Source organism: Numida meleagris, chromosome 13 (assembly GCF_002078875.1).
Source record: "Numida meleagris isolate 19003 breed g44 Domestic line chromosome 13, NumMel1.0, whole genome shotgun sequence".
NCBI lineage: Eukaryota > Metazoa > Chordata > Aves > Galliformes > Numididae > Numida > Numida meleagris.
The window spans coordinates 15,353,787-15,381,642 of NC_034421.1; the positions used below are offsets into that span (position 1 = coordinate 15,353,787).

The 27,856-nt window shown below is 46.7% G+C and overlaps 2 protein-coding genes across 7 annotated transcripts in view; one reads left to right on the forward strand and one right to left on the reverse strand.

Annotated features, from left to right (window-relative positions):
- Nucleotides 1-18,084, reverse strand: DCUN1D3 (defective in cullin neddylation 1 domain containing 3). Of its 6 annotated transcripts, XM_021411842.1 has the most exons (6): nt 17,949-18,050; nt 10,088-10,245; nt 7,504-7,580; nt 5,179-5,233; nt 3,633-4,168; nt 1-1,749 (listed from the first exon to the last, which is right to left on the reverse strand). In XM_021411842.1, the coding sequence occupies exons 5-6, from the start codon at nt 4,061-4,063 to the stop codon at nt 1,266-1,268; spliced, it is 915 nt and encodes a 304-aa protein (XP_021267517.1). In that variant the 5' UTR covers nt 4,064-4,168; nt 5,179-5,233; nt 7,504-7,580; nt 10,088-10,245; nt 17,949-18,050; the 3' UTR covers nt 1-1,265. The 6 variants fall into 6 exon arrangements, with proteins under 6 accessions (XP_021267517.1, XP_021267516.1, XP_021267514.1 ...); XM_021411841.1 differs by lacking the exon at nt 10,088-10,245 and having other exon boundaries at nt 17,949-18,084; XM_021411839.1 differs by lacking the exon at nt 5,179-5,233.
- The window catches only part of LYRM1 (LYR motif containing 1), an 11,999-nt gene continuing 2,181 nt past the window's right edge, over nt 18,039-27,856 (forward strand). The window contains exons 1-4 of the mRNA XM_021411850.1: nt 18,039-18,177; nt 22,711-22,793; nt 24,306-24,464; nt 26,239-26,331. Coding sequence (XP_021267525.1) covers nt 24,306-24,464; nt 26,239-26,331 — 252 coding nt within the window. The 5' untranslated portion in view covers nt 18,039-18,177; nt 22,711-22,793. The remainder of the gene's footprint in view (nt 18,178-22,710; nt 22,794-24,305; nt 24,465-26,238; nt 26,332-27,856) is intronic.

Consider the following 27,856-nt stretch of genomic DNA (forward strand, 5'->3'; position numbering starts at 1 on the left):
AAGCTTCAACCAGTGTTAATAAAATTCCCTTTAAATCACAACAGTTTCAACAGGCAAATAGTCCCAATACAGGCATTGTAAAATAATAAATTTACTCCTATCCAAATATTATCAAATCAGTCTAAAAATGACTCGTCTACACTGTTGTCGTTAAGAACACATTACGAATTCACTTTGTCATCAGATGCCGATATTGTTGCTCCAGAAAGTGTAGAGTATTAACTGCAATTTAGCAATTAAGCATAGGTTTAAAAAATTGGTTCCTCACATAGAAGTACTGTGCTTGCCAGACAAGTAAGATAATGCTTCAGGTATAAATCAAACAAATTAAAGCAGAATTATACCGCAGTTTTCCTTGAAGACTTAGGCTTTGTGTGTTGCTTCTGTCAACGTTTAAGAAACTTAAGAAGCAGAACCTTTGGTTCTTTTAGTCAAGTAAAAATATTCTCCTGTAACCACAAAAATAAAACTTCCAGAGAAAATGGAAGTCCACCAAGAAGTCCACTTTCAATAAAACTGAGGTAGCACTGCTCTTTTATTACGTGTTGTGTCAGAGATTTCGATACAAATCCTCATCTACCACTCAGTTGACTGACAGGTACAGTAACTTTATAAAACAGTCCCAACATTTAGTTTGAAACTGAAAATAAAAAGGAATGATTTGGATTCGGTCACCAGGAGTTAGCTTCAAGTGGCAATTAGCCGTATTACAAAAAGCTGTTGCTTATGTCATTGGATTTGTTGGTGGTGGTGGCTTTTTTTTTTTTTTTTAAGAGCCGTATTAGGAGGGGATTAATGCATTTCAAGTTAACACTGCTATATTCTTGGTATAAAACCTTAAAATTATTACAGCCTAAATTCTCAACAATGTAAACAGCACTACACACAGTACAGACCTGCCCTGACAGACGTAGTATGAAAAACTTAATCTGGCACTGTATAATTTAGCAATGTTAATTTAACCTAACTAAAAAGATCTACATTGTGCAAGAAATATCAGACTTACTTATACTAATCTGAAGTCTTAACAAAAACGATTAACTTGTAGCCGGGGTCAAATATTTCAGGGTAAGAGTAAAAGGAATAACCAAAGTTAAGAAAGTGCCTAAAACATGATACAGCATTTTAGAGCCCTTTCGAATACAAGGCAGAAAAAGGTGTAAAGTAGAAAAAAAATCTGGAGCCTTGGTAACCACCAGAAACATCCAGAGTTTACATCTCATGAAGGGCAACAGGTTGCTTTTGTCACTGCCGCTTAAATGCTGTTAAGTCTGTTCTTCTGCACACAGACCCTCTGTGTCCGAAGACGTAATACATTTGGTTTCCTCTTCCTTTTTCCTCCGCTCCATTTCCCACTCCACAAAGGTATCAAAGAGACTTGGCCAGGCCTCATCTTCGCTGTAGTTGCTAAGGTCTGGTCCGATCACCTGAGTAAAATTTAGAAACATGTTCCATGTGTCCCGGGAGATTCCCTTGATTCCTGAGGGGTTCTCAACTAGGAAGTGCAACCACTGGTCCAAAATGGGGGGTTTGTTTTGGGTGAAGACTAATTTCCAAAGGGCAATGGCTATTTCCCGATGCAGCGACCTCTGTCCTTCCTCAGAGTCCAGGCCAAACTGAAAGGTGAAGCGGTAGAGATCCTTGAATTTATCTTCCTGCTTGGCTTCGTGTAAGAGGCTGGGAAACCGTGCGCAAATGCCATCGATGCTGTCTGCATTTATTGCTTTACAGCCTTCAAAAAACTCCTTCCTATTAAGCAAGAGAAGAGAAATTAGTGTGAATGCTTCTTATGCACCGAGTGCTTCCCATCTCCGCTCAGTAGATCAGAGGGAGCGATCTGAGCAGCACGTGGTTGCCCCCCAGACCCCAGCGCTGAGTAACAGCGGCTGCTGCAAGGACAGACGTTGCCCCAGGTCCCTCCTGGCTGGGGAACCCACCCGCAGCACACACGCCAGTGCAGCTGGGGCACTGTGAGTACCTGAAGAACCCTGCACTATGGCCTTCCGAATACACGGTACCCCCGCAGCCCACACCTTTCACCAACACGGATTAAACCACACCAGCCAAAGGATAAGCACTGAACACACTGGAAAAATACCACAGTTGCTCCCTGATACCACATACAAAACAGCTCCATGTGATAATGCCTGTGCCTGAGGGCCTGTGCTCTGGACAAGCTGCTCTCAAGGAAGAGTCATTGAGCAGTGGCCTTCCTTCAATTTGGCTGCTCTTTCAGACTGAAAGACAGAAAGGTACTAGCTGCTTTGATCAGCATGAGCAGAGAGCCTAGCACCACACAGCGTGGGCTACAATGAGACATACACACACTGCTCAAAGCGGGGCTCCAGGCAGTGTGCTGACAACCCGGCCATGAGGGCAGGTGGCTAACTGCGATTTGGTTCATGCTCAGGAGCAAGTGTTGCAGTATAGCAACCAGCTGGTATCAGCCACGACCACAGACTGCGAGGGGTTGGAAGGAAGACAGAAGAGTGAAAAGCTCAGGATATCAGAAGACTGCCTTGCCTTCTTTGGCCAAAGTCACCTGTCTGTACCCGTATCACTGAACACACTGCTGAGCAGAACTAACCTCTCACAGCTGGAACTGCATCTCTCCCAGAAAATCAAGTCATTAATAAAATGATTGTGCAGAATCAGAATTCAGTCCCATGAAACTGCTTGTGCAGAATCACAATTCCTTCTCCATACTGCAGAGCCCTGCTCCTTCAGCCCCTGGAAAATCCACGTTTGCGTTCAGCACATCCCCATACCCACACGGCCACTGCAGACGCAGCAGAAGCTATTGGTGTTCAGTGCACGGCAGAGGCTTGGCTTAAGGCTCAGAACACCAAAGTAATTTTAAACGTTATTAGCTGAGTAAAAATAGTTAAAATTACTCAAATCAATCTAGACTGACCGTCAACTCCAAAAAAAAGGCTCTTCTCTTGCTCTTAACTGGACACTGATAAAGAACTCAGTGCATGTGTGGGGAGGGTGTTTCGGTCTGGGGATTTTTGGTGGTGGGACTGGGTAGGTTGCTGTTAAGTTTCAGCCATTCTGTCACTTCCTGCAGCGTCAGACATGCTATGGGCTCACTAACTGACAGCCTAGTCAGGACAGGCAGTGCCTGCAACACCAGTCACCGGTCACTACAGAAGCATCTCTCTAAGCTTTAACACGACTAGTCTCGGAGAAAGACATTACGCCTAACATCGGCTGGGCACAAACAGTTCTTAGCGATAAGCCTGCTTTACACTTTTTCACAGAACAGTAACAGAGTTGGCAGCAATTAAAGCAAAAGTTATTTGCTGCATCAAGTCTTATCCTTAAGACAGTGCTGGACACAGAAAAACTGGTTTTACTGAGTCAAGAATAAAATATCATCTACAGAACGTCACCATGTTGTTCATCATTAGCAGCATAACGTCCAGAAACATTTTCAGTTCTGAAACCCACTGCAAGGGAACAGAAGAGGACAATGCTAAGCTTACCTTCTGCAGCCTCCGGAGTGAACCGCACCAAAGCATGACTATTAGAAGAAATACCTACGTGAAGTTAATGAGGCTGTCTCTCTGATACAGATGATAGAATACAGTTTAAAGTATGAAAGTAATTAAAATTCTACAGGAACTAACCTTGTAAATTTGCACATAGTAGCAGCCTGGAATTTCCAAGCCAGAACTAGCACTTTAAATTCAGTGGGATCAACACAGAGGTCATTGCAAAATCGTTCCATTCCTTCCTCCAGTATGGCGTCTTCCCGTTCATCCTTGTATCTCCTAAATAACTCTCCAATCCTTTGGAGAGATGATTCTTCCGCGCTGGAGACAGAGTCTTTCTTTGTGTCCCCAGAAAACGCTGAAGGCGGACCGGACTCCACAGCAGTGTCCGCTTTCTTTGTCCCATTCACCAGTATATCTCCCGAGGACTTCCCACAAGCCGAAGCGCGCTCATCTTTGTGGACAGTACTTCTCTTGCTATGCGACTTGCTGCCCGCCTCCCTTTCCCCGTTCTTGCTGCCGAGGGTAGACGAAGGATTCTTGCACTTCGTGACACACTGGCCCATGGTGCAGGGAGCCTGGCTTCATTCAGAGCAGCTTCCTCGCTGTCCCACAGCCCCACGGCCGCTCCTCAGCGCATCGCACCATGCCACTAGCGGCAGTCCGCCAACCTGAAAAACAGTTTCAGAGTGAAAGAGCTGCTTCTCCACAAAGAACATTGCAAGCATTACACGTGGGATAACATTCACCGGAAAGAGACAGGCTTCAGGATACTTCCGTTTCGCCTGTTGAAAAGGAATAGTGTGCAGAAAGTTGGTGTATGCTGGAAACTGCGGGCAATTCCAGGCTGCTTCACCTCACTCAGTTGCAGCTGTATATTAACAGGTCCTAATAAAGGAAATTCCTAAAATTCTTACGGCAACATAGGTTACAAAGAGGTTGATTCATGTGCAGACTTCATCATGACAGACTACTCTAACCCAGAAATATTTTAAAGGAAATGTTTTTTTTTTGTTTTTTTTTTTAAAAAAGTATGCCCACATTTTAAATATAGAACTCAACACAGTGAAACAAAGCACTGGTGGGGGAAAGGGAGGGACAGCAACAAGGTAACCTGATCCAGACGAGGGGCACACACACACAGAAGCAGCAGCAATGTAAAATCAAGATTAAAACATCAAAACGATGTCCTTATACTTCGTTTTTATAACCCCAACGCTAAAGTGTTGCATATTTGGAAAAGATTTTTCATCCCCAGAGAAGGGATCTTAAATGATGCTTTTAGAAGCAACCAGACTGCCTGGCACCATCTTGCCAGCACGCGGCCGTGCTGCACAGAGTCTGTTTCTTAGAGCATCACATCCCAGGAAGCAGCTGCTCATCATAATCCTCCTTTGCTTGTTGACTCGCACTGCATTTCCGGGGCAGGCTGGGTAAAAGCCTCAGATACAAATGGGGTTTGCTTTGTAGCTTTGGTTGTTGCTTCCAGGTTACAGAACAAGTATGGAAAGAGATGAGAAGTACATACGAAGAAAGCAAGCAGATGTCATGCCATCCTTCCGCGCTCTTTCTCTGGTAGAGCTCTTCCAGAAAGGGAATCCCCCGTTCTAAGCCGGGAGCTGTATCAGAGCAGCAGCACACACTACAGTTGTGAACACGCTTCCTATCCCCACCACCATACCTGCATGGGGCAAACAGCATGGCCGCAGCTCCGTGGGCAGGCAGCACGTGGGAGTCTACACCGACAAAAAGACATTTAACAATTCTTCAATTCATCACTTAGAATTGGTGTAATTTATTATTATTATTAAAGCAATAGAAGGAACAAACTCCTAAAATTGCTTTGAAGATGAACTCCGTAACGTGATTTTTATAGGCAAGGGAAGTGCAATCTAACCTATTCAAGAATAATTTCTTCTTCAGTTATATTTAAAATGATTCACTTAGATATGCATTTCCACATAAACAACCTCTAAGAACCCTGTGAGTCCTCAGCAGCTCACAGCTATGAATTGCAGAGCTGCCACAAACCCGAGGCACACTGCCTTCTCCAGTCCGCACCAGCTCTTTTTTCAGGATATTACCAGGCAGTGTAAACTGCTGCTTAGTGATGAACTCCCAGAAATGAGCCTTCCTTCTTCTTTTCTTTAAATTAATCAGAATTCAAATGCCAAGTCCAATTCTTACTCTTTCACTGATTTCTCATAGACAGTTAGCGTTCGTTCCCTTTGTTTTCCTTCTACAAATAACAATAAATCGCACTGCATCCACTGGCACTTAGTGCATCTGGTTTTGTAAGAGACAAGTCTTTGGGCACTCCCTCAGCTACCCCTTTACAGAATGCTTGAGTTGTGCTGAATCCACCTCATTTACTACTCACCTCTGCTTCCCACATCACTCAGCCTCAAGCCATGAGAGCTGCCAGAGCCTTGGGAGGTTAGAGAAGCAAGTGGGAGAACTCGGAGCTTTCCTTGAGGGAAGATGGAGGAAGGTTTCGGTTGCAACATAAGGAACTGCACTGACCTCCATGCTCGGTGAGTATAAAGAAAGCACTCCCAGATCAGTGAGCAGAGCTACTTCTTTAACTGGAGAGCAAAGCAAATGTCATGCCTAGGTCATGCCAGTGGCAGAGAAGGGAGCAAAGGATGTGCAGGAATATTTCTCCAAGTTGGATTGGGAACTTCAGGTATGCAGCGCTCTGTGTAACTGACCCAAAGATTATGCTGGGCTGGCAGCAAAGCTCTGATTCCCAAAAGAATCATTACTTAACAGCAAAATTACCATAACGTGGTTTTACAGCCTAACAGCAAAACCAAGAAGACAGCGCTGATCACTAGTTTTGCTATTCTAGTAAATGACCAAAACTCAGGACTAACAATTAGACATACTCAGTGCTACAGGATACAGTGCTCCCAGAGCAGCCTGATTACTCAGACCAGTACTGAGTAACAACCTACAGTAAATATGAATCATCAAGATGCCCATCTTCCACACAACAGGAACTGCCACGCAGAGATGGACAAGGACAACTCTATTCCCTTCCAGAAGGGAGAAAGCAACTGGAAATACAGGAAGACTACAGCCAGTTAAAGGAAAGACATCCTCTAAGAACAAAGGACACGTAGACCCATATTACCCGGAACATTACACAGGAAACCTACAGAAGATCAGAAGGGCCCTGTTAATGGTTGGGTTTGTTTTTCTTTTTTTAAGCCCTGTAAAGCAGTTCATTTTATCTCATGCTTTCAAGTGACCAGATCTCATATAACCCAAGGGTTGAAGGGAGTAAACAACAAAGTGACTGGGTAATAATTCTGGCACACAGAACACCAAGGTCAATTGAAAACACCTGAACTGTAGTAGGGAATTTAACATAAGATGCAAAGGAGATATTTAAGACACCCACTATTTTCCTCTAATGACTAGCATTGTTGTAGCAATAGAAATTATTGGTTACGCCCAGAGAATAACAAAATACAGCCACATGTTATGCTGTTTAATAAAGTGTTGCATCACAAGGTATTTAGTATTTACAATGAGTTTCAAAGAAGAGGAAGTATCAAGACAGGAAAAAAATAAAACGTTTAAGAAGTCCTCATAGACAAATTTAAGACACCACATACCAAAAAGGTACACAGCTCCCCCAGCCAGTAAACCCCTTACCCAGAAGTGGTTCTTTACTTAAGGCAAAGACAACTGCTCCAACTTCACCAGGCCTCATCTCAGCCTCAACTTCTTGCAAACAGTTAGGCAGAGGCCACCAGAACGGTACGGAGTTTCACAGCACGTTATTTATCTTTTGTGGGCAGGGAGGCATGACTTCTAACATAGCAGGTCATAGGGAACAGCACCACGGCTGCACCCCCCATTTTCGAGCTGTGAACAGACACATAAAGCTCTCCAGAGAGGGGGCACGAGAGGACCACTGCAACTGTGGAACCAGAAGCAATTGCTGTTCCAACAGCTGACACCGTGCCTGTGAACTTGTAAGCAGAGTTCTACTCACCTCATTACGGCTACACAGGGAGTCATTCCACTGGCTCTCACAGCTGCCTGCAGGCCCGCTGGTATTTACATGGAGAACTGTAAAACAAAAGGGCCAAACAAAACTTTACACTTCGAAGAGACAATGAGAACCATAAAATGCAGTAAACTGCACGGTAGCACTTAATCTTTTGCAGTACAAATTCATTTGTTGAAAGAGACTTTTTATAAAACTACTTCACTGTTTCATTTACTAAGTAGCATTAACACCACTATGTATTATTATAGAAAGCACAGATAAGGTCCTGAATACAATAGACAAGTTCAAATATTTGTTAAAAGTAAACACAGACTTCTGGCTAATTTAATGCTTTCAGCAGGGGAGAGTTAATTCCTCATCCCATGTTCTCAGGGCAAAACTAACATGCTGTTGTCATGGCGGTCAGGCAAGGTCCCCAGGGTCTGGAAAGAGGGAACCAGCACTGCCATTTACAAGACAGGGAGGAAGGAGGACCCGGGGAACTACAGGCCAGTGAACATCACCTCTGTGCCAGGGAAGACCATGGAGCAGATCCTCCTGGAGGAGATGCTAAGGCACATGAGGGGTGGGCGGGTGATCTGAGACAGCCAGCACGGCTTCACCAAGGGAAGGTCGTGTCTGACCGAACCTGGCGGCCTTCTGTGATGGAGCGATGGCATCGGTGGACAAAGGAGGGGCAGCTGGTGTTGTCTGCCTGGACTTGTGCAAGGCCTTCAACTCAACACGGTCCTGCACCACATCCTTGTCTCTAAGTTGGAGAGAGATGGATGTGAAGGGTGCACTGGTCAGTGGATAAGGAACTGCTCGGGTGGTCACAGCCGGAGCACTGTGGTCAATGGCTCTATGTGCAGGTGGAGGCTGACAAGTGCTGTCCCCCAGGGGTCCGTCTTGGGACCGGTGCTCTTCAACATCTTTATCACTGATGCAGATGAGATGGGATTGAGTGCACCCTCAGCATTTTGCTGATGGCACAACAGAAGGGAGGGACGGCATCCAGAGGGAGCTGGCAGGCTCGAGAAGTGGGCACATGAGAACTAATGAGGTTCAGCAAGGCCCAGTGTGGGGTGTTGTACTTGGGTCGAGGAATCCCAGATACGTGCAAACTGGGAGAAGAACTCACGGAGAGCAGCCCTGCAGAGAAGGACATGGGAGTTGGAACTGGGTGATCTCTGAGGCCCCTTCCAACCTACGTCATTCCATGCTACCACTATCAATGCATGTTAGCTAAGCCACTGTTTAATTTGTGAATACCAGACAGTTGCTCCCTAGTAAAGCATAATTTGGGTCTAGAAATTAATTCTTTTTTCATTCTCTAGCACATTCTTTTCCATGTTTGTTTTCCCATGTTTGTTTTCCCATGTTCAGTCAAGTTGACTCAGCCTCATTTCTTTTCAATTCCCACCTCTACTAGTATAACTAAGAAGCTGTTATGAGATAAGGACAGACAAAGACAAAGCAGACATGCACAGCAAGTGCCGCAGCTCCCTGTCAACACTTCTGCTCATACCTGATCTAGAAAAAAAACAAACAAACAAGAAAGCTATCGCAGAGCTCCTCTGCTTAACCATGCAAACACTAAGATATCTCATCGTCACTGCTCTTCGTGCAATTAAGGAGCAGGCAGGAGATCAACTGCTGCTTTTCTGCATGCCTTCTTTTTACATGAGACCTGGTTGTGAGGAATCTAGTGGGTTCTATCATTTTCTCAGTAGAAAGTAGAGGATGGATGTAGAAAGACAACCACAAAACATGTTCTTATCATGCGCGCCATTCTCCAGATTAACTGAGTTTTCCCCAAATACAAGTCCCTTACGAAGATGGTGCTGAGCGAACAAGAATACGAACTAGATTAGATCAAGGCTATTCTAAAAGGCATAAGTCCAGGGAAGCAGGCATCCAAAACACTTGGAGAAGGCCAGGAACTGTGGAGAACTACTTTTGACTGTCATACACACCCACAGAGCAAAAATGCACCTTTGCTGAAATGTTTTTAGACAATTTTGAAGCTGATAATCCAAAAAGCCTACTCCTTATGGACTTGCATCCTCTGCCTCCAAAGCTCACCTTGTATACCACAGGCTCCAGCCTTCCCAAAGGGTTGTTCAGACTGTGTTCCCAACACATGACCATGCACAGACCCCCAGCCCTGTGCCACTCCTGCCTCATGCAGCACAGGCACCACTCTGTGTTTCTATTAGACAACAGCTTCCCAAAATTCCACAAAATTCAACAGCTACCACCTCTCTGCTCATTTCTTTTGCCCACCCCTGCAGCTAAGTAATTGCTCTTATATTTACTTAGGGAGCAAAGGGGAGACAGAACAGGGAGCCCTGCAGACTTGCTCCCCTAGGAGCCTGTGGAATTAGTGGAGAGGCAATATCTTGCACTCCACATTTAAAAACAAAAAAAGCATTGCCATAGCAACTTCATGCAACAAATGAACTGCATCCCCAACTGATCAGAATTCCTTCAGAAGAAGCCTACAATCCACCAAACCTCAGTTTCCAACAGACTACAGCACACACTGGAAGCCAACGTGTATTCCAAAATGAAATCAAGAGCCCACCTCTCCGCAGCAGGGTTTTAACTCAGTCTTTGGGTCATGCTGAAGAGGCACAGCTAGATGCCATGATGCAAAGCACCTCCCTGGTGATGCCAGGAGCCTCAGACCGCAGCTGTTCTGAGCAGACTCCAATGCTCATTAGCGATCCCAGCCGGCAGTCCCTGGGGGAAAATAAGGGAGCAAGAGGAGCACACCTCAGGATTGCTGGGACCCAGATCTGCTCCCCTGTGTTTTTCGCACCAATGTCTGGCTGCCCACTGTGACTTGGGCTCTCTGGAGCACAGCAGATGTGCTGTGGGTTCTCATCAGATCAGAGCACAGCTTGCACAGCCCTAAACAAGTGCCACACTAGCAGGGGGCTGCAGCACAGCTCCTCATCTCTGCTGCAGAAATGCATTTATGCAAAACTACTTCAGAGGCAGTCTAAAAGCAAGAAAGCCCAGCTGTAATTAGTTAACAATGAATTGAAAGTTTGTCAGGCCTCCTGCCTCAGCACTCTTCTGTGAACTGGAGCCAGCTCATGACCAGTGAAATGTAGATGGGAACTTTGTTGACCTGTTCCACATCAGAATAACAAACCATTCTGGTTAGCCTAGCTTTTTGGAATCACACTGCTATATTTAGGAACCCAAGGAATCAGGACACAGTTTGCCTCTACAAAAAGCACCTGGCTCAGAGTGGAAGCAAGGTACACAGGTGGGTAGCGAGGGACCGGACAGGTTGGCTGACACCTGGCAGCAGCTCAAGGGCAGCCAAGGGCCAGCTCTCAGTGCCAGGAACCAGAGTGGTCACAGTGCCTCACAGAGCTGTGGTCAACACACCAGAGAGATAGGATGCCATCCAAAGGGACCTAGACAGGCTGAGCAGCGGGCCCAGGAGAACCTCAGCAGGTTCAACAAATCCAAGTGCAAGGTCTGTACCTGGGTCAAGGCAACATCCACTACCAATACTAGCTGGTGGATGCAAGGATGGAGCACAGCTCTGCCAGAAAGGACCCAAGGACTGACGGATGTCAGCAGGACATGAGCCAGCACTGTGCCTTCACAGCCCAGAAAGCCAACCATACCCTCAGCTGCAACCAAAGCAGCATGGCCAGCAGGGCGAGGGAGGTACTCCAGCCCCTCTGTTCTGTGCTGTGAGACCTCACCTGGAGCACTGCATCCAGATGTGGAGTGCTCAGTACAGGAGAGACATGGAGCTGTTGGAGTGCGTCCAGAAAAGGGCCACAAAAATGATCCAAGGGATGGAACACTTCTCCTATGAGGACAGGCTGAGAGAGCTGGAGTTATTCAGCCTGGAGAAGAGAAGGCTGAGGGAAGACCTGAGAGCAGCCTTCAATATCTAAAAGGGAGCTACAGGGGAGAAGGGAACAGACTCTGTGGTGCTAGAACAAGGGGAAATGGTTTCAAGCTCAAAGAGGGGAGATTTGGGTTGGACATAAGGAACCAGTCTGCTCCAGTGAGGGTGGTGAGGCCCTGGCACAGGTTCCCTGTGATGCGGTGGAAGCCCCATCGCTGGAGACATTCCAGGCCAGGCTGGACCAGGCTCTGAGCACCTGATGGAGCTGTGCACGGCCCTGCTCGCTGCAGGGAGACGGACTAGATGGCCTTCAGAGGTCCCTTCCAACTGTAAGGATTCTATGATATCATAAATCACAGAATGTCCCAAGCTGGAGGGGACCCACAGTGATCACTGAGCCCAAGCTCCAGCCCCACACAGCACCACCTAAATGCTATGGCTGAGAACAGCATCCTGTGAGCTCCAGCACTGGGGCTGTGCCCACCGCTCCAGGCAGCCTGTTCTGTGCCCACTGCCCCTAGGGCAGAGCCTTTCCCTGAGCGGCCCGACTTCTGCTCACAGAAGGCACATTGTTTAAACAGCTTTTTCAGCACGCACACATCATGCCTGAATCCCTCCCTCTATTTTGCATTCTCTAACCACACAATACCATACATACTGATTATTTTTCATTGTCCTTTACACTCAGCCCCATCAAAAACTTTTAAATCCTTCCCCAATACGTGCTTCATCCTATTTTATTAGGTGGGTAGAAAGATTTGTTAGGATGATTGTATTTTCACAGAACAAACCCAAGTTAGGCTAGCTAACTAGTGCATAATCTTAGAAAGGTGCCTTCCGGTGGTTCTGTAATATAAATAAGTTAATTAACTAATTCACAGAGCAGCAGTGCTTGCTTTGAGAAGTCTGTTTAGACTATGAGCAAGGCAACAGAGGGGAAATATGACAGTCAGATGATGTGGCTGTTCAAGATGACACCATCAATTTCAGTAAAGCTGAACCCAGAGCCAGGCTGGATTCCAAGCAACTTCTCATCCAGTACACACTTCAACACTCAGACCCTGGATGTGTTGAATCCACCAGTTTCACAAAAGGAAGACTCAGTCACTGAGCAGCTCATCTCCATCTCGTTACAGCTACCAGCCTTCACCTCTCCCTTCACACGCAAGATGTATAATAAATTCCTTCATCACTTTTCCAGAGTTCACTGTAACTTTTGCACAGCATGACAGATCTTCAGCACTTTGGTATGTGCTATTCATAATGAAAGCCGTACATGCCAGGGAAAGAGCTACTCTGCTCAGACACAACCATTTCACTACCACAAACGTGCGGATCAGAGAACCAGCAGAAAGCACGATTCTCAGATGTCTGACACAAATGCACCGGGCTCTGAGCATCTGACAACTGCTGTGCTGCAAATACGTACCTTACTTTGTCTCAGGCAGTTCTGTAAAGTACAGAAATCCACAACTATCCCGCAGCCAAACCAGAGTGACTCAGAAGAACTGCCTCAGTCTACTGACTGAGCCAGGCATGTGTGGATTTTGTTGTGCTCTGAGTTTGACTAGCAGATTTCACCCAGAAGTAACAGAGGTACCTCCATTGCTTGCGTACAGCAGAACAGGATTCAAGGGGATTGCCAGTGATTCCTGTACTAATAAGATACGCTCAAAACTGATGTTATGTAACAAATGCATAACTCCGTATTTCTTACTGCTCCCAGCAATTCAGAAAACTACACTAATCCCACAAAACCAGAAAGCCCTCATAGCAGCTTTAGTTAGCGGCATACCACCTCCAGCACATCTCAAAGCAGCCAATAGCACCATGCAGGCACCCAGCAGGCCAGGGCCGGGAGCCGGATTGCCTCCTGACATCACCTGTGGCATCAGAGACTCTGCCACCCATCCTGGTGAAGTCTGCCAGCCAACCAAATCACTCACTTCATGCAGTTGTGCAGGTACTGCACAGCCAGCTGTGTAATATTGGAATAAACACCAAGTTACATACAAAGCATTGTACAAAGTGGAAAGGCTTAAAAGCAATCGGAAACCTTAAAGCATTTTAAGAGCATGTGCTTGGATTTTTAAAACACTGACTACAGTTTTTAAAGCAGAAGATACACAGTCATCCGCAGAGACCTTACCACTCCCTAATGATTTCCCTATCACAGTGCACAGCACTAGTTCTTTATGCAGTGTGTAGATGCTAACTGCAGCAAGAGCATCAAAGCAGACCCTCTGAGCCCTCTGACTTACATTACCAGTTATAACACAGAGCCTCAGCTCCCCTTTCCAGCCTGGTGGCAGCTTCAGCCAACACACTTTGTAGATGAATTTTCACCTATCCTTGATCTCAGTCGATAACTGTTTCAGAAAACTGGTGAGGTGTACGGGTATCTGTCCCTGTGTCTTACGATAAATACAGTCACTAACCCCAGGCACAGGCAGCCGCACTGGAAGCACTAGCGTTGTGCATCAGACCCTTAGCATTTCTGGATCTCTGTATGACCCATTTGTAATGAAAATATTGAATAGTCAGCACATGACCAAGTTCTAGGACATCTACATTTACAGGTCTGTTACTAAGCTACACGTGCCGCCCATACCCATTCAGTGCTAGGATGATTTGTCTCCCTCATAATTTTCCAAACAAAAGGCCAACACTGACAGCATTAGGTGTTTCAAAACTGCAAAAAGAGAACTCGTATTGCACTAAGAAAAAAATTCAGAGTAAGAAGTGACAATTTGCCACAGTCTGCTACTGGTTGGATGCAGAAATAAGAGTGGTATTTTTCAGGAGCACAAAAATCCTTTGAGGTTTTTTTTTTTTTTTCTAAAGAACACAGTTACTAAATAGGAGAAGTGAGACAACAAGTAACTCTGACTGTCACACTGTCTATGGCAGCCTGACTTTCTGGGAATAAAGAACTGTGACAGCAGGTCAGTATTAGCAGTCTCACATTTTGCTAAGTAAGTTTTGTTTTTCACAAAACAGATGTCCCAGACAGAACTGCATTTCTAATTTTCCTTCTGAGACACCAGAAGACCACCATAGCTCACTCCCTTTAGCACTCCTATCTTTCTTTGTCTACAGTATTCCAGTCTCTACAAAAGAGCTCTTCATAGCGTACAGCTAAGCAGCCCCAGACCTGCCGACCTCCTGGCAGAGAAGTGAGACAAGGAAGAACTAGGACCTCTGCTTCCACTTCAGTGCACATCAGTTGACAGGAGCGCAGTCCTCCAGGACACAGATAAAATGCAGATGCACCGAGTCCAAAAGGGTTAGTTCTCAAGCTACCTGCTAGGCAAGCAGCTTTGATTGACCTTTTTTCTCCCCAATATTTCTTCTGTTCTGGTTACAACTGAGAGCAGAACATAGAACCATTACAGCAAAGCTCCCGGTGACAGGGATGATCTCTGAACGTCATCAGAAAGGATGAAGATGAGGTGGAAGTGAATCACACGAGCACATCTCCAAGTCCAGGGTCTCTCGTTCACTCTCCAGAAGGCTGCAGCCCAGGTCTGCAATTACCCAACTCAAACTACAGTTTAACAAGTGATGCAGGAGAGGCTGGGTGTTTCAAACAACATGCCTGAGACATCTCATGGTATCATAACACTAACAATACCAGCGCAGACAGTTCACTGGTGTCATATGTTTATAGGGGGTAAATTGCAGGTGGCATTTCACCAGAAGGCAACCTTTGCTAATGCAAGTTGCCACAGAATTGCCATTGTTTCCAGTCTAGTTACTAGGTCATTACCACTGACTAAGAGTCAGGGATACAATTATTCTGTGTCACCAAGGCAGATAACCTGCAAAACACTAGAGCCATTTAACCTAGTATTTTTAAAAGAGGGAAAGGGAAGAGAAAAAGAATTATGAGATGTCCAGTAACCAGAAGACAAAGCCTACCGAACAGATGCTGCTAAGGAAAGGAAGCCAGTGAGATAACCAGTGAGATAAGACAGAGACTCCCAGGGAGAAAGAGCCAGAGCGGAGGAGCCCAGCCTGGGAATCCCCATGGAGGGGCTAAGGGTCTCTGCTTATCTCATGACTAGCAAGACCCTTGAGTGTTACAGACTGGGCTTCCAGTCTCCCAAAACACTGGCAAGAAATCTTCAGCTCCTCTTTTATTTTTATGGATGAGCATGAAAGAAAGTACTATTTTTCTAACATCACACACCTTTAATTTTACAGGTCCTTCTTACTCCAATGAGTTTTCCTGTTACCTTTATTTCTACAGACCAGTGTGCCTAATGGAACAAATACGCTGTTCCTGCATCTCAGAACTTTTCACCAACAGCCAAAGCCCCAGAATGTTTTTGCAGCGCTCCAACGCTCCACATCAGCATGGGGCAGTTCTGAGCAGTACTGGGGTACTCACTTTCCCACAGACTCGCAAGCGTACATCTGTCCGTATCCAAACACATCATTTTCCAGCATGAGTAAACGTAAGGTTACAAGGCCTGAAGGTTTGGAATAGTCATGACTATCCCCTATTCCTCCACTCCCATTTCTCCCTACTTTACATTGCCCTGCCCCAGTACACAGCCACACAACATACAGGATTTTCTACCTGGTCTTTAAGCAGAAGCAAAGAAATCAGCAGAATGGAGCCTCACGCTCATCCACATGCAAATCTGTCACAACAAATCCCTTTGTCTTACAAGTTGGTCAAATGGTCTGGTAGCTTCTCTTCCTCAATACTTACCTCTTTAACTAATTTTAGCTAATGACTTCCAAAAGAGCTGTTCTGGTTTTGCCTCAAAAATCAGCCTTTCAACTCACCTGATCATCCTCTCCCTTTGTATTATCCATGCAAATTAGAAGACATAATTATGAATGAATTTCCAAGATCAATAAGAACCAGTGAAGCCAAATTGGCTACAAATATGGCAAAGTGCAACTCCAAAACAAAGCTAGAGAGCAGGCAAGGAAGGCACCTAACTCAGCAGACGATGGACCATATCATAGTTTATCAGTCTCAAGAGGAAAGCAGTTTCAAAGCATCACACTGAGCTGTGTACTCTCCCATTAATAGTTTTGCCAAATTATTTAAGGATTATCCTAATTAGTGCCTGTATAGAACTTGATTTTAGAAAATCATCAGAATTTTTGAAATCCTTTCAAGAGAAGATGCTTGCAGCAAATTTGTCATGCCAGTTCCAATAACGTTAACTAATTCAATGCAGATAACAAGTTCTCCTTTTTCTGCTGATGTGCAGAAAGCCTTTGCTCTAGGCCGCATGTTGCCTTTCACGTAAATGGCTGTGAGGCCTACCCACACACCATTACCATGTGCAGAGGTGTAAGATTTAAACCCTGGAATTGACAAGAAGGTGAAGCCAGACCTCTCCACTCTCGCACAGAACCGTTTCCTCTTCAGAGGAGCTCCTCAGAGCAGGAAAACACACGGCAGAGTTCAGATGCACTCAAGAAACAGCAGCCCTCAGCCATTCTCTCTTTCCATTGCTAACCCAAAGAAAACACTAAGATCTCAGTCACACATTAACTATTTAACAAAGAAGTTCTCAGGCAGACAATCAGTGCGTGCTTACGAGAGAAACCTTTCGACCAATGGCTCTCCCAAAAACGAAAGAGCACACAAGGACTGGCGCCTGCCACTGAGGCCTGCCAGTCATTTCAGGAAGCACTTGCCAGTTCTGCACTTCGGGTCTGTACAGCTCAACCCTTCTTCTGAGCGCTTCACCTGCTTTCCCTTCAAATTATGCTACAAATGGTATCATTTAAAGCAAAGTTACAGCTGTGGATCAACGCTGTATGTGAGTACCTGGGCTCTGACTCATCAGTTATCAATGAAACATTCTGAAGGATGGTACATCAGCAGCATTAACTATTTAAAATAGAAGAAATGAATGGCTCTTTCCAACACCAGCAGCACTCGCAGGAATGGTGTACGCTTCCTAACAATGCTCGTCTGGAGCATGGACCGCAGCAGCCCAGCTGCAGGCCCAGGAGGCCGCCAGGGCAGCGCTGTGGGCACGGCCCGGTAACGTGTGGCTAACCAAAAGCTGAGCGGAGAAAAGAACCCCCTCTACAAAGGCGGTGTGCTCGGACAGCAGAGAACTGCCTTCTAAGCCAAGTGTCGCACGCCTTCTTGAACCCCTGCTTTTCTCCCTGAGAACCTTGCCCGCTCACCTCCAGCGCTGGGGCCCGGAGTGCGGGGTCCGCCCGAACGAAGCGTCCGCGCTCCCGGACTGGGGCCACTACCGAAGGCGGCTCGGACGGAACGCGGCAGCTCCCAACAGCGGCCGGCCCCGCCCAGCCCCACGGTCCGCGCCGAGGGGCCGGCTCCGTTCGGACGGGAGAGGCGCTCGCACCGGGGCCGCCCCGCGCGGCAGCTCCGGGCGAGGCTGCAACTCCCGGCCGGGCCCAGCGGCGGCTGCCGCCCGCGGGGCTGAGGGACGCCCCGCCGTCAGAGGGCGACGGCGGCCGAGAGGCCCCCGCGGGGCTGAGGGGCAGAGCGCGGCCCCCGCCGTCCCGGTCCCGTCCCGCCGCGTCCCCGCGGGGCAGAACCGCGGCGCGGGTCACTCACCGTCGCGATCCCGGCGAGGCTGCGCTCCTCCGCATCACTTCCGGGGGCGAGCAGTCAGCTGGCAGCGTGACGTCACGCGGCGCGCCCGGCGCCGCACGCACGGTGAGGACAGGGGCTGCCGCCGCCGCCGCCGCCGCCTCCCGCGTCCACTGCAGCGGGGGAGTGGGAAACCGAGCAAAGCCGCCGCTCGAGGGCGGAAAGCGGGGTCTGGAGGAGCTTCTGCCCGAAGGTAAAGAGGGCGCTGAGGGTGGGGAAGCTGACAGGGGGTAGGGCGGAGGGAGGGAGAGTCATGAGGGCGGGCGGTTGGCGTTGGTTCCGCCCAGTGCAGGGCAAGGCCGCCCCGGCCGCCAGGGGGCAGAGCGGCGCCCGCTCCTGCAGCGCCCCCCGGCGGCCCGGCGGCTCCGGCAGGGCAGGGAAGGGAACGGCCCCTGCGGCGCCGGCGGTGCTCGGGGCCGGGCTGGGGGGGCTCGGAGCGGCCCGATCCGGCTGGGGCGGGGCTGGACCGGGTTGTCTCCCCGCTTCCTCCCGGCCCACGGTACTTCGCGATCCCCCAGTGTCGGCGCTGGCAGTGCGGGATGCCGGGCCCAGCCCCCCCCCCACCCGCCCCTCGCTGCGCGCTCCCCGAAGCACGGCCCGCTGTAGTCCTCCAAGAGCCGCTGAGGAGCTTTAGTAGCGCGTACCGCTGTCCGGGAACACAGGCGCTGTACCGGAGCGCGGTGCTGCGCGGAGGTCGCACTGAGCGCCTGGGAGGGGGAGGGGGCGGAAGGAGCGCTCAGTGCAGATCCCCGAGCCGGGTTAGGAACGAGTGCGTCAGTGTGCGCTGGGTTTTATGTCTCCTTTAGATGTTTGTGAGCATCGGCACGGTATAAGCAAGGCCCGGGGGGAGCTGAGCTTTGCGTTCTCTGCTGCATTTGTTGTGCTGCGTTAAAACCTCTTCTTCCCTTTGTGTCTAACAGAGCTAAACGTGAGAAGGCATTTCTGAGTCTCTGAAATGGCAAGTGACAAGGGTGCTCGACGCTTGAGGCGAGCTCACCTTGCTGTAGCATTCACCTGAACTCTGTTGGCTTTGTAACAACAAATTAAGAGATTTTTTAAGAAGCTTTTTTCTGTTTCCTTTCCCCACCGCCCCTCTGCAGCCATGGTCAGCGTTTGTATTCCTTCTGAGGCTGGCCAGACACGGCAGGCAGAGTGCACTCTGCCCATCCTGTGCAAACCAAGTAATGCCTCAACGGCCTCAGATGGAGAGAATGAAAGCTCTGTCATCAAAAGGGACGAGTTAAGGGCTTCCACCTTGGTTTATTCAAATGAAGAGAATGTCACAGAATCCTCATTATATGCAATTTCACTCATTTGAAATTACATCGGAAAACCGGTGATAAAATCCAAGCGCTTACTCTTACTATTTAATTCCATTCTTGTAGCGTTCTGTTTCCTTTTTCTCACCGAAAGGCAGCACCAACAGGCAGCCCTTCTGTAGGAGGGAGCTGAAAGGAGACCCAGGTGCAGACAGCGCTCCTGGTGCAGCTGATGGGCAGCGTGGGCACAGAGACTTTGGCTGTGTTGGAGGTGTTACTTGGTGTTTCAAACCACTTCAGCCTGCCAGCAGCAAGGTGCTGGCATTACAAATTAGACAGCCACTTGAAAGGCACCTTGCTTTCTTTCTGGTGTCATTACTGAATAACTCGGTTCAAGAACTGTCGTCAAATCTGCTGAGATCTATGGTTGTAGCAAATGAAGAGAAATACTTGGAATCAAACTGATCTTTGATGGAAGTTTCTTGAAATGTGCAGGTTTGAATCACTGGTGGCAATGTGGATGTATTGTGGAAGAATGTGATCTTCCGGTTTAGTTCATTTTTCATCATATGAAGATGGAATATTTTAGCTGTGATGGAAGTTTTGCTTGTATTTTGTTCTGTCTGAATCTATAAAAGAAAAAGGTGTGAATGTTCCATTAAGAATGGAAATCAATGGAAATCAAACACGGTTTCTTTGCCAGGTGCAGACTGCAGGCACATAGCTGTCACAGCTCACCGTGCCTTTGATTTGAGTAGAAGAAAATAAAATTACTTTTATGGAAGGTGAATTCTGGAATTGAGTGTCGCTGGAAGGCAGCGCAGTGCGCAGCTGTTGCAGAGCCTGGGCCCTCCTCCTCTCCCTGACCCTATGCCAGAGACAATGTGCCCAAAGGGCGAGTGTGGATTGCTGACCTCTCATTGCTGTGGGTGACTGAGAAACAAGCCACTGATTATCTGCTGCGTTAGCAGCAGGAGACAACATGTGGTTGCTGCTTAGCTGGATGCTATCATTTGGCTACACACAGGTTTTTGCATCTCTTTAAATAAATATTAGCCAAGGTGTGCATTTAAAAATATGAGATGTAGATTCTCGTGCGGGCTGAAGCTGATCATATTTTATACCATAACGTTCATGCATTATAGTTTCGAATTATGTTACTTCATTCCATAAACTGTCAGCCCAGCAGTTTGGCAGAGCAACCTTGCCAGTAGTGACCTAGCTGTCAGGCAGAGGATATATTGCCCCCAGATAAAACATTTTACATCTGAGAGGTTCAAACCTCCTTTGTCAGGAGATTCCATGCAGCGTTCTGTTCCCTGCCTTCTCCCCTGAGCAGATATGCTTTCAGCATCATCATTAAGTGTCTGTGATCCTAATGCATGCCCTAGGTAGCTGGGGTGTAAAAGAAGAGATCTGTTGTTTTTAAATATCCATTTTTCCCCATGAGCTTTCACCCTTTGTTCCCTAAAGCCCTCTCTGCACTTGCTGCTGGCAGATTTGATGTTTAAAGTGAGTAGCTAATGATTGACTTGGAAGGATGACATGAAACAGATGAATAGTTTGGCAGAGGAGCTGTGCAGCTGGGGAAGGGCTGTCCATGCTGTGAATTCACTGCTCACCAATGAGTGCCCGTGCCGCTCGGCCCCCATCCTCACACTGACACTGCACTGCTGGTGTCACCTCACAGTGCAGCTGACAAATTCCTTTCCTTGCTTTTATCTACACTTTTAATTTAAATTCTCTGTGAACCTGCAAATAGCAAAAGAAGACAGGTGTTTAACTGCTTATTCAGGCCATTGAACTTTTGTGTCAACCATCCTAAAAACCAAAGGCACATGTATTTGTTTCCTGAAAGAGAAACTTGCTTTTACGTTTTGTAGTCTAAAGGACTACTTGTTTTAATGAACACAACAAAAAAATTGCATTTCCATCGTCCAGAAACTCCTGATGTGCTCAAGATGCCTTTGCAGGTGTTGGAACAATGGGAAACTTGGAGCACTTGACCTGCCTGTTGATAACAGGGGTTTGCAGGTAGATGAAAAGAAGGACACAGCCCCCTGTGGTCAGGGCTGTGCCTCAGCATCCAGCAGTCGCTTCCTGGCGCTCTTGTTGACTTGCTAGCCCCGAAGCAGCCTGCACCCTGCACCCCGCCACTTGTCACTCCACAGACCTACCTTCGACCTCTCCTTGTTTGCTCTGTTGCAGTAAAATCCTGAGATTTGCTCAGTGAATGGAATAGCTCTGTACTGCACGATGAAAGCACCTGTGGGTAACATCTGTGGGCTGCATTCTGTGGTGACATGAGCAGTGACTACTGCGAGATGTGCATTAGTGGGAAAGTGCTATAACATCCACTTTACGTTCCAGAACTGCGAAATATAATTATGACATAAATGCCAAGGATGTAAGCAGCATGATGAGTAATTAAAAGGACATGAAATCCTCCCTTACACTTCTTTCTGTCCCACTCATTCTGCACACCCACAAAACAAAGTAGTGTCACCTGCAGAATCGCACTAATAAGTGGCTTCTGCCCTTTCTTCTTATGCTTCTGTTGGTGTGGGTTCTGTTTGTAACAAAAAAAATTGAATCCCTTTTGCATGTTTTAGGTTGAAAGTAATTTTTGCTCTCTCCATGGAATAATTCCATATTTGCATTGAGATCAGAGTCTGACCCGTGCTTTGAATTTTGTCCTGTCTGCTCCTGTCCTTGATCCTGGAGGAGGAGGCAGAGAGCTCCTCACACCCTCATGGATTTGTGCAGGAGCTGCGGGAGCTCTCTGTGACACTTGAAATTGATAACTAAAGCCAGCTGCAGAAGGAGCTGGTTGCTGAGGGTGCGTGGAAGTCTGCTTGCCATGTTGTGCACCCTGCACGTGCAGGAAGGAGAGCAGTGCTGCAGGACACAGCCAGGGGCTGTGCAGGCGTGTCCCTTCCAGCACCAAGACATTGCAGAACAGAGAATTAAATTCCAGGGGGGGAAAGGATGCAGCCAGTGGGAGAAAAGTGTGCTGCTTCTAAACTTCCAGACAAAATCTTAATTACCAGATTCTTGGTAATGTTTAAGATCCAGAAGTGTAAATTGTGATTACAGCTCTGAGATACAGGCCCTGAGCTGCAGCCACAGAAATTTCTGATGCAGAGCCCAGAATCAGAACCTTTATTCAAAACTAACTTTCCCCTGAAATTATTCCTTTATGGATTATGTGAGAATCTAAAGGGAAGCTCTCCAGTGCATACTCCCATTTATTAGCGACGGGAGCAACGAATGTGAGTGGCTCCCAGAGGTGATGCCTGGGAATGGAAGCAGAGGATGAGGCCATGGTGTGGGACTCAGGCTGAGGGGCAGCCCTGTAACTGAGCTGCTGCTGTTAGGAAAAGAACACAGGGGGAAGCAATGATTTCTATGATGCAAGTGTATGTGTGGTTTTGTGTATGTCTGATTTTATTTTCTTTCTTTCCCAGAATTGGATCTGAAGAGTGAATAAAATGAAGCAGTTGTTCCAAAGTGTTTGACGAGCTGGGACTGCCTATCTGTTCTATTGCAGGTACCTGCTCCCTAGAAATACCCTACACATCCGCTATAAATAATTTCTGCTGGCTAAGAGAAATCAACTTATATGTGAAGGAAAATATATGATTAGATAAAATACAGAAATACAAATGTTCTCTCAATAATCTGACAAAAAAATTTATGTCTGTACTTCTTAAGATCCTCAACAGAGTTTATGAAACAAGGAGCCTTCAGATAATGGTGATGCTTACAGCAGAACAGCCTGGGAGCGAAGTGTTGGGAGGTTTTAGCAAAAAGCACAGCATGCCAAATTGTGCCTTGGGTCAGCAGCTGCATGGCCTGATCCAAAACACTCTTTGTTTTCCACAGTAACAAGAATTGCCACAGACTACAGGGAGGTGAAACAAGATCCAAGTTGCCAAACTTTTTGCAGTACTGTGGGGGCATGTAGCAGTAGCACCAAGGTAGTGGAGAGCCTGCTCACCCCGGAGGACAGTGATGACCCTGCTCCTAACTGTTCTGGACTGGTGTCAGGGTACATTCAGCAGCTGGAGCTCCACGTTGGCACATCAGTCCTGAGACAGTCCAGTCATGTGCTGTCCTCAGTGTTTGCTCCTCATCACACCTATGCACTTACTCACTTTGTAGTGCTGCTGCGTTGTCCTTCAGGGACAGTAAAGTACCTCTGACAGTCCCTAATGTCATTGTTTCGGTGAATCTAATCCAGGTGGAGTGGGATCTGTCTTTGGGGAAGGAGTGGTGTTGCGGCTCCAGCAGTGTGTTTATCTTGGGGACATTCATGGTCTGGGCTGGAGTAGTGTCACTGCTTACATGACAAAATATTCATTTACACAGAACAAAGATGGGATTTCATTCTTGATTTCTGACAGATTCTTGGCACACCTGGAGCGTGGATTCAGCAGGTAGCCAGCTCTCCAAAAATCAGGGCGTTCAGGACTTTCCTAAACCTCCAGTCAGTCTGCCTCCTGCAGTGCTCAGATAACATCGCTTTCATCACCTCTTCATCACATCAGGCTCTGGCTGAATCACTGCTACATGCTGCAATAGCACAGCGAACGAGCTGCTCAGCATGTGACACCGATACCGACATTCAGCAGTGCTGCGGTGCTTTTATTGTGTACTTGATTCACAGATCCAAAGGCACTGGCACAGACAGGGTCAGCATTGTTACAACACAGCAGGGACACCTCAGAGTTTCAGTGACTCACCCAATGCCTGTTGCAAAATAGCAGTGAAAGAAAACATGGCCATTCCTGAGCCAGTGTTCTGATTCAGCAAAGCACTGCAGTGAGCGGTTAGCTTCAAGCAGGAGCTCAGGCTGCTTGCACGGGGGCAGATTTAAGTCTCGGTGCCAGTACTTTGCTGGACTGTGTCTTCAGGTTTCAACAGCAAATTTTTTTTTACGGCTATTTCAGTTCTTTCTTTAGGTGGAAATACTCGTAAGCCAATTGAATTGTGTGGAAAAGCAGTATGTGTGGTGGTCTTTTGCATACATTGGGGCCTTCGTGGTGTTGGTTTGTTTTAGATGACAGCAGTCACGCGACAAGAAGTGCTGGGCCTTTACCGCAGCATATTCCGGATAGCCAAGAAATGGCAGTCGGCATCGGGACAGGCAGAAGAAACTATTGCAGAGAGGGAGTACATCATAAAAGAAGCCAAAACATTGTTCCGAAAAAACAAAGATGTAAGTGAGTGTCATTGCAGGTTTAAATTTCTGAATCCTTTTGCTGTGCTTTGCACTCTCCTGGTGGCTGGATGCCCAGGTATGAATATAAGAAATGGTATCCCAAATTTCCTTCACCATAAATGCCAGTACAAACGCATTCTAAGGTGTATTTGAGTTACAATTTATTGTTTCAAGGGTGAAATTTAGTAAGAAAACTCAAACCCCATCAGATCTTCATTAACTCCTGTGGAAGGCCAGGCGAGTCGCCTTGATGGGCACTGCCCGTGCCGCGCACTGTGCTGCTCGGTGAGTGCAGCCAGCCACTGCCGGTAACGACTCAGCCGACCTCCTGCCATCTCCAAAGGAAACAGAACCCCAAAAATGAAAAGTTGTGAATGAAGGAAGTGTTCAACAAAAGATGGACAGAGGAGTACTTTTTTGCCAAGACAGCTAATACGGCACTGCTTAATTTGCAAGGAAATTGTGTCCGATTTCAAGGATTACCATTTGAAAAGGCTTTATGTGCACACACATGCTGCAAATTCAATGCATACCAAGGAATGTTTTGTAAAGATAAAATAGTGGAACTGAAAAAAGTGTCTTCTCAACAATTTTTTTTAAGGTTACACCTTAGATGGACTCTAAACTAAAAGCTTGTTATATGGTAGCAAATGTGATGGCAAAAACATCACACCCACTGACTGATGGTTGAGTTTATTGAGCAGTGGATGGAAAGCGTGGCACACACAATTTGTCCTGATAAAAGCGAGTTTTCTAACATCGGTTTGTCTCTCCAGACTGTAGCCAGGTGAAGTGAAGAAACAGGAGAATCTATCAAAAGGAATTTGGAGAGTAGAGCTGCTAATTTCAAATTTTGCCACAGATGCTACAGATATGGCTCAACTTGTTTTCATTAGAGGTATTGATAATGAATATAATGTCACTGAAGAAATGGCTGCTTTGGTGCCATTAAAAGACACAACTTGATCTCTTGATTTGTGTAAAGCAGTAAAAACTACATTGAATTGATTTTTTTTAACCTTTGTCAAGATGCCTGGTACAGCTACTGATGAAACCTGGCAATGGTTGGTGAAAAAAGAAGGACTTACAAAATTGATAGCAGGGCTGCTTTGAAAGCAGTGCTTCGTATTGGAGGCAGCTCTGATTGTCAGCCCACGCCATCAGAGGAGGATGTTGGTGGGTCAGAGTGGCCCTCTGCTGCCATCTGTCACACGGGCACAAAATGTAACAGAGTATTTGTGGGAAGGTTCAGCCTCTGCTGCCATCGCTCCAACATCCGCTTCTGACGGCATGGGCCAACATAATGAAATAGGAGGCAGTACTTTCAGAGCAGGCATTGTAGCCCAGTTCAGTGCAGGACTAAATTCAGCTGATGCAAAAATCGGAATTAAGTGCTGATGAACACTATGTTTCTGACTTCAATGTGAATTTCAGGACAGAATGACACCCGCATGTCGCCCTTCTCTTTCCCTTTCTGCCTTGCAGCATGATGAACGCATGGAAGTAGTGGTAGTTTACATGTGTATTGTCTTTTTTACAGGTAAAACACCAAATTTGAGTGAAACCCTCTTCTGCACTCACAGTTCTGATAGCCTCTGGGCACTGCTTCTCAGTGCCGTTGAGCCCAGAAGTGCAGATGTGAAAAACACTATCATCGTATCCTTGAAACTGCAAAAAGAAAGGGAAGGGAAAAAAAAAAAAGACTTGAGTTTCCAAATGCTGATTCCTGTACTTGTACAAAATATTTATTTTTATCTCTGTGTTATCGTAGGTGACGGATCCGAAGCTGATTAAGCAGTGCATAGAAGAGTGTGAGGCAAGAATAGAAATCGGACTTCACTACAACATCCCCTACCCAAGACCTGTGAGTATCTGTCCGTTCACCACAGGTGTACCTTGTTAGCTCCCACCTGACACTCAAATCATAAATCCATACTATTGTCATCATGCCACACATCCCACCTGTGTTCAGATGCTTTGCTAAATCAGAGCCAGAAACTCTCTTCCACCTCACTGTAAGTTGGCTCATCTCCTTTCAAGGAGTCAAACCTCATTGTCATTGTGTGAGTGGAGTTCCAGGGACTGTCACTGTGTGGGCAGCTTCACTGCCCAATGGATTGCAGAGAAAGTTGGTAACAGAATCAAATCCGTTTGTTCATCTTTTCATATAACTAAGAGACTAAAACAGAATAAAACTATTCAATTGCATGAACTTTGCCATAGATACAATCATTCTCGTGGCCTGTTCTGCCTGTAACTATTCTCCCTGGCACAGATCAGGTCTTAGAAAACACATTCCTGCCTTGCTGCTTCTTTTCACCTTTCCCTAGAGAAAAACCTGCCCAAGATGAGTGAAATTAGTGAAGGTGCAGCAATGCCTTCTTTTGCACCAGGCAGTATAGTTTCCTCAGTGTCCAGCCATTCCTGTCCGCATTACTACACACTGCCTCCCACAGGCACTGCCTTTGTTCTCCTGCTGATTAGTTTACGTTTTCACATCAAGAGTTTCCTTACTGAGGTGGTCATGGTCCAAATTAATTTGCATCTTATTAGATACTTGCCTAAAATATGGTCCCTTTTAGCATCTCTTGCACGTACAGCTTGCTCTTTTTCTCCACTATGCAGAATAACTGCACATCTGGCAAGCTGTGATCCTAGAAAGGAGCATCAGAACATACACTTTGCAGTGGCTTCAAAACCTGAAGGGATAGTCCTGTATCAGTGCTCTCATATGAACTAGGCGATCAGTACCTTTATTATTATTTGCACCTAAACCACTGTCTTCAAGGGTGACAGCTCCAGCAGCAGTAGCATCTACTGCTGACACTGACCTTTTTCCATCGCATGGGGGCATACAGCCATGTGACTCCCACTGTATAAGGACTGTCAGGCAGAGGAAAAGCTGTTACCTGTTGCTCCTTCAGCTTCTGGATCCAATGACGCTGGCTGTGCATTTTTGTATGGCATATATGAAGATGACAGTAAGAAGGCAGTCTTTCAAGACACAGCAGATGTGGCTTGCTGGCTAGGTATCAGGAAGGCATACTGCTTTAAGACTTCTGCTCAGGAACTTAACGGGTTTTCTGGGTCCTGCTGTTCTGGAATACTGCCTGCAGACATATTTCAGCAATGTTATCATCACAATCTGATTTCACATTGCAAAACAGGATTAACAAAACCTCAGTGATATAGGATTTTCATAAACCCAGTGTTTAAGACCTCAGAGTCACACCACTAATCACTCTTCAGAGAGTTCTCTGCCCAGAAATCTAAAAACCTGACTTCAGACAGCGTGGTTGCCCTCTCCAAAGAGTGAAGGAATTATTGAAAAGTCAATGAAATAGTCTGTGTATATGCTTTTTTTTTTCTTTTTTCTTTTTTCTTTTTTC

What these genes read in the sequence shown, in the direction of transcription:
- DCUN1D3 (XM_021411838.1), bottom strand. Translation starts at nt 4,063, where the DNA reads ATGGGCCAGTGTGTCACGAAGTGCAAGAATCCTTCGTCTACCCTCGGC. An exon ending in ACTATGTGCAAATTTACAAG is followed by an intron (nt 1,750 to 3,632) that starts GTTAGTTCCTGT and finishes CTTGCTTAATAG; the next exon opens with GAAGGAGTTTTTTGAAGGCT.